Consider the following 6358-nt stretch of genomic DNA (forward strand, 5'->3'; position numbering starts at 1 on the left):
CAAAACGAGGATCCCAGACACCAGTCGCCAGAGAAGTCTGGTGTCTGGCCAAGCCCTGTCTTCTGTCTGGCTTTCTGCCGTTAACTATGACACATCGGGGTCCTCACCCCAGACCCAGCACCGCCCTCCAGCCTCAGAGAATCAGTCATTGGTCTTATAAAGGGCTCGGGTCAGATTCCAGGCCTTGGGACGGACAAGCCTTGCTGAGTGTGACTTCACGCACAGAATTATTCTAAGGCCTGAGCAGAGGCGAATACAGCCACCCCAGCATTTGAGGAAGGGATGAAGGGGAGATGGGATGAGAATTCGATCTCCTGTCTGATCAAAGGAAAAAGACTTCCCCGAGTTGCCATGGCATGGCGGCAAAGAACTCAAGGCCCAGCATCAGACAGAGAGATCAGGGCTCAGGCCCTCACCTTCTCCTGGTGGTGCCGCTAGTCCCTGTAACAGTCACTCGACAAACGTTCCTTCCATGTGGATTTTTCCTTACTGCAAAAAAATATACATTCGCCCCAAGAATCAGCCTCAGGCTTATTGGGGAAATATTTAAAGCATCCTCATCGAAGTTAGGAAGAAAATAAGAACCCCTGACAACTTTAAAGGCTGTTTTAGAGGTGCTCGACAACACGATTGGACAAGAAAAAGAAGCAAGGCACAAAAATTGGAGAAGAGACAGTTACCATTGTCTGCACGTGGCATAATTAAACCTATGAGAATCCACTGAAAAAGTATTACAAAGATGAGAAATTTCAGTAAAGTGGCAGAAGACCCTATTTATAATAGCGGCATAAAAAGAAATGAGTAGGAATAAATGTAAAAGATCTATGCAATATCTATATGAAGAAAACTCCAAAATTCTATGAAAGAAAATTTGAACAAATGGAAAGACATATCGTATTCCTGGATAGGAAGATTCAGCGACATGAAAAGTCAATTCTCCTTGAATTAATTTATGAATTCAACACAATCTCAGTAGAAAATACTAACTGGATTTTTTTTTTTTTTTTTTTTTGGCAAGGGCTACGCAAGCTAATTCTGGAGTTCTGTGGCAAAAAAGCCAGGGAAATAGATGGAGAAGACTTTCAAACATATTCAAAGCTACAGCCGTAGTGGTGAACATAATCAGATGCTAACACAGAGATAGACAGACCAAGGAATTTAATACTTAGTACTCAGTACTTAACACTTTAATAGTTAAATTTAGTATATAATAGGATATAATAAGTTTGCATTTCACATCAGGGAAAAGATGGACAATTCAATGGATGGTATTGGGAAAAGTAGCTACCCGTTTGGGAAAATACATAAATTTTGATTCCTACCTCAAAATTTACATCAAAATAAATTTCTGACCGATCGAAGATTCGAAGGCAAAAAATTAAAACAGAAAAGAAGTAAAAGAAAACACGAGGGAATTTTTAATGATCTCAGAGTAGGGAAAGCCTCTCGCAGTACCCTACAAAACCCGGAAGACATTGAAAAAAAAAGGTACAATCTGATTAGGTAACAATTAAAAATTAAGCATGAGAAAAAAATCACGATTCAAAGACACGCTAAGAAAATATTTGTCATGCATCTTTCCTTCATATATAAAGAGTTCATGTGAACAAATAATACAACGGCCAAAATTTCAACAGGAAAACGGCGAAGGACATAAACAGCTAGCTCACAATGAAAGAAATACGAATGTCTCTCAAATACGTGTAAAGACGATCGGTTTCCCTCATAGTGAGAGAAATTTGTGCCGTTTCGATTTTAGTATATTCCTACTGCTTTTCTGCTGGGAAACCCCTCTTCCTTTATCGTGGTCCTGGTCTCACGTGTTTCAATCACCTTAAGGAAAGGGGATGCATTGGACTGATCTCCAGGTCAAGAGTGTCAATCAATATTTGTTGAACAAATAGGCAGGAAGGCAGGGACTCGGGTCTCATTAATTCCAGGCCCAAGCACCTTTTGCCTGACGGGTTCCACAGACTCGACCTCATTTAACTTTCGCTGCAGTCCCGAGAGGTATAGGCATCATGTGCCCATTTCTCAGATAAGAAGGCTAACGCTCGGAGGGCAGAACAGGCCAGAAAACCTGGTTACCTGAAGACTCGCCAGACTCCTTCCAGGCCCACCCATCCTTCACTCGACAGCTGCCCCAGGGGGTGAGGTGTTTGGCCGGCACCCTGCCTTGATTGGGGCCCAAGGCAATGGGATTGTGGCCCCAGCGTGGCACTTACTTGTGCATGTAGCCCTCGGAGCTGGCCGTGAGGTTCGCCTGCATCACCGCCTGGAACTCCGTCTCGTTGCAGCAGTATTTGAAAACCGTGTTGTTATGGTGACAGCAAAGGATGAAGGTTTTGTTGTCCGAGAGCCGAGGGCAGTGGAAGCCAAAGTGGTAGCGGCCTTTGTGGTCCGTGTATGGCTCACAGACCCGGAAATGCACGGACAGGACTGGAAGACAGAGTCGCCAGCCTCAGTGGGGTCCCTCACCAAGCCCAGCTGCCCAAGACCCTCGCCAGTCTACAAGTGCCAGGGGTGGGGCCTGGTCGGTCTTTTCTAGGGTCCTGCTTGCCTCTTCTCTCCCTGGGGGTCCAGTGCAAGCCTCACTCTGCCAGGAAGCCGCCTCTGGGCTCCCATCACCTTCCGGGCCTCTCTCAGTCACAGCCCTACTTACACTGTGACCTCCAGACTGGGGGCTCCTTGGGGGCAGGGCTATGTCTGAAGCCTCCTGTGGCTCTGCACACAGCAGGCACTCAACTAGGAAACATCAACTGAGCACCTACTATGTGCCTCACAGGCGCCATCTCGTTTGATCCACTTGGCCACCGTAGCAGGCCAGTCTGGGATCTACGGTGACTATCTGAGCCGGTAAGTGGTGGTGGGTGGGAATCCATCCTGGGCCTGCCCGGATGTGGAAGCCGGCTTTAAAAACCTCTGTTGCTGTGTGGATGGTGGGGAGGGACTGGCCTTGGGGAGGGACTGGCCTGGGTGCCAGGTCCCCACTGTGGAGAAAGGCTGTACCCTCCGTACCTTGGTTTCTACTAAAGCAGTGCCCTAGACCCAGAGGTCCCCAGGGGCCTGCCGCAGCCGCCCCCGCCTCCCTGTTGGGAGCTGCCCTAGCCCAGGAGGCAGGCTCCTGTTCAGCCACGGATGCTGCAGTCCTGCTGATGCTGATAAACAGGAGAGAAAGCCTGAGCAAATATAACAATGGAAAAAAACCTGGAGCCGCTGTCTCCAGCTTAATTAGTATCTTCATAAAAGGGATCGCTGTATCTAATTTGTATCGCTGAAAAGGGGCCTCGTCGGCTGAATACATTTCTCCAACCACAAAGGCACAAGCTCCTCCAGCTCGTTGAAAGCTGTCTCCGTGAGAAGCGATTAGAATGCAGCCCACACAGCTCCCGCACCCGCCGGGGCCGCCCGAGGAGGGTCCCAGCTGGGCACGCTGGCTGGTGGGCAGCCTGGGCGGCCTTGCGAAATCCTCTGCCCCGTCCCCAAGGTCCAGCACCCTCTTCCATGGGGGTGGGGGGATGGGCACGACCACCGCGGGACAAGGGACCCAGTGCTTCAGGAGTCAGGGCGGCTCCGGGCCCCCTGCTCAGCCTCGACCTTGGGAAACGGAAGACCCCCTTTTGGGGCATGGAGGTCACTAAGTATGCCCCGTCTCACGTAGTGAAATGAGGTGGCTACGCCGTCTCATTTCGTCTCGGTGCTCTCACCGCACAGAGGAGAAAACCGAGGCTCAGGGCAGCGGTTTCGAGGTGTGGTCCCTGACTCGCACACCCTCTGAGGACTGGGCAGGAACGCTGGTTCTCAGGCCCCTCGGCGGACCTGAATCAGAGCGCTGGACAGGGCATGGGGGTCCTGCTAGGGGTGCTGATGGGTGTGGGTTTGCAACCCACTGGCCTAGGGGAATGACATGCTGGGGACGGGAAATGAGCAAGGGGCGTGAGGGGCCGAGGGAAAGATCGAGAGACAGAGCGGGAGAGAGAGAGAGAGAGGGAGAGACAGAAAGACAGACGGAGATGGGAACAGAGAGGGAGGGAGAGAGACAGAGACGGAGCAGACGTAGAGACAGAAAGAGGGAGAGAGAGTCAGAGATGCAGGGAAAGTCAGAGAGACAGACAGCGAGTGGGCACCTTGCTCTGAGCAGGCTGAGCCACGCGGGGATGGCTGGGGACGCCCGGCTGCCGGGATTGGGGCGGGCTCCTCCGGGTGGCCGGGTCTTGTGTGGAGCAACCGGATGACTTGGTTTCTGCTCGTCTTTGTAAATAGGAGATCAAGAGCCCACCTGCGGCCCCAGCTAGGGTCATGGGGACAGCCTAGAAGGCCGGTGGGTGCCGGGAGCCGAGGGCCCGTCATCGCGCTGCTGGGGTTAGAATCCTAGCCCCTCACGAGACGTGTTGTCTCAGGCGAGTCAGCGCCCTCCGCAAGCCTCAGTTTCCTCATCCGTACATTGGGGTGGGACTGACTTTCAGGTAGGGGGAGAGAATTCCGCAGGGGCCTCTCCCAGGGCTGGCAGGTGCAAATCTCTCGGCAGAGCTCCCGGGGCAGGTGCTGGAGGCACAGCACACAGTAGGTTCTCAATGCTCAGCAGCTCCTCACGAGGGGGATGCCCGTGGGGCAGGAGACTAGGGGAAGCCCCTGTCAGGCCCAGAATCCCAGCTGGGCTGTCCCTGACCCCGAGAACGGACTATCTGCCCCCCATGACTCCTCCTCCCGCGGGACCCCCAAGGAGGCCCTACCTGCCGGGATCAGCAGCGAGAGAGCGGTGAGCACATTCAAGGACCGCTGGCCACAAACGGTCATCGTTTGGCTTGCATCGGTCCGTCCAGAGCTGCCTGTGTAACGAGATCCAGCAGAGGCGGGTGTGGGCGGCCTGGAGGCTCCGGCTGCATGGCCCACAGCAGGGGACGCGGCGCGGGCAGGGCCGTGAGTTTGCCGGGAGCCGGGGCCCGGCCGTGGAGGATGGAAACGCGCCATCCAATTTCCTTTCTGGAATGAATGACCTTCCCCCACCAGTCAACTGTCGCCTCCTTTTCTTGTCACAGCAAAATGAGACTTAATCCAAGGGGGGCCAGGCCTCTCAGGGGGTGGGGATGGTCGTGGGGGGGTGAGGCCGGTGGGCAGGGCGAGCATATGGGGACGGGGACGGCCGGCTGGCGCGCCCGCACTTCCGGGGGCTCGCAGGACCCAGGTGTTCCTGCCCTGTCACTGACGGTGACTTCCGTTAAGTGTGCATCAGGCCAGGTGCCTGCCAGGCAATAGGGGCACAGCAGCAAACTAAACAGACCCGAAGTAGAACTTCACAGAAACTGCTCCTTCCCCGGCTGGCGCCCCAGCGGGGGAGGCTGATGGGACAAACAGACAGATGAAATTTCAAAACGCTCCGAGACTCTTGGGGATGCACTGCAAAGAACGGAAAGCGGGGACCCAAACAGACACCTGCGCCCCCAGGTTCACAGCAGCACGAGCCGGAGTCACAAGAGCCGGAGGGAGGAAGCGACCCCGGTGTCCACCAACGGAGGCGGGGAAAAACCGAAACGTGGTCCAGCCAGACGACGGAATGTTATTCGGCCTTAAAAAGGAAGGAAACCCTGTCTTTTAGGGACCCCCTCATGAGGGACCGAAAGCAGTAGAGTGGAACGCCGCCACCAGGGGCTGTGGGAGCGGGGTGGGGAGTCAGTGTTTAAAGGGGGCAGTTTCGGTTTGGGGTGATGAGGACTTCCGGGGATGGATGGTGGTGACGGCTGCACAACCATGTGGATGTACCGCGTGCCACCGGACGGTGCACTTAAAAATAGTTAAAATGGTAAACTGCACGTAACGTGTGTTTTACCACAATATGAAAAGCTACGAGGGAAATAAAGCGAGGTGTTGGGGGTGGGCGCAGAGTGGTGATGTGGGAGCGGCTTTGGACAGGGCAGCTGGGGTGGCCTCGCTTCACAGGTGACAGCTGGGCAGACTTGGCAGAGGTGGGAGCCAGGAGGAAGAGGGCGGCAGACCAGGGAGCGGCCAGTGCAAAGGCCCTGAGGTGGGAGCATGGCGGGGCCGGCGGGGAGGGGCAGAGATGCAGGATGGGAGTGAATCTGCTGAGCACCTACTCTGGGCCCAACGAGGTACTGCGTGCCACCCTCATGGCACCCCATTATAGTGCATGGATTGTGTCTCCCCAAAATTCACGTGTTAAAGTCCTAACTCTCGGTAGCTCAGCGGGGCCCTATTTGGAATCGGGGTGGTCGAGGTGTGATTAGCTAAGATGAGGTCACATTGGTGCGGGGCGGGCCGTCACCCGACACAGCTGGCGTCCACATAAAGAGGGAACTTGGACACAGACGCTCATGCAGGGAGAAGCCATACGAAGGTGGAG

The 6358-nt window shown here is 54.3% G+C and overlaps 1 protein-coding gene across 1 annotated transcript in view; it reads right to left on the minus strand.

Annotated features, from left to right (window-relative positions):
- SHISAL1 (shisa like 1) overlaps positions 1 to 4829 on the minus strand; it is a 49536-nt gene extending 44707 nt beyond the window's left edge. The window contains exons 1-2 of the mRNA XM_011382978.2: positions 4734 to 4829; positions 2226 to 2439 (exon numbers count right to left, since the gene is read on the minus strand). Of these exons, the coding sequence (XP_011381280.1) occupies positions 2226 to 2439; positions 4734 to 4797 (278 nt within the window). The 5' untranslated portion in view covers positions 4798 to 4829. The remainder of the gene's footprint in view (positions 1 to 2225; positions 2440 to 4733) is intronic.
- Between the last annotated feature and the right edge of the window lie 1529 nt (positions 4830 to 6358).

The sequence above is a fragment of the Pteropus vampyrus genome, unplaced genomic scaffold (genome assembly GCF_000151845.1).
Source record: "Pteropus vampyrus isolate Shadow unplaced genomic scaffold, Pvam_2.0 Scaffold499, whole genome shotgun sequence".
Classification (NCBI taxonomy): Eukaryota; Metazoa; Chordata; class Mammalia; order Chiroptera; family Pteropodidae; genus Pteropus; species Pteropus vampyrus.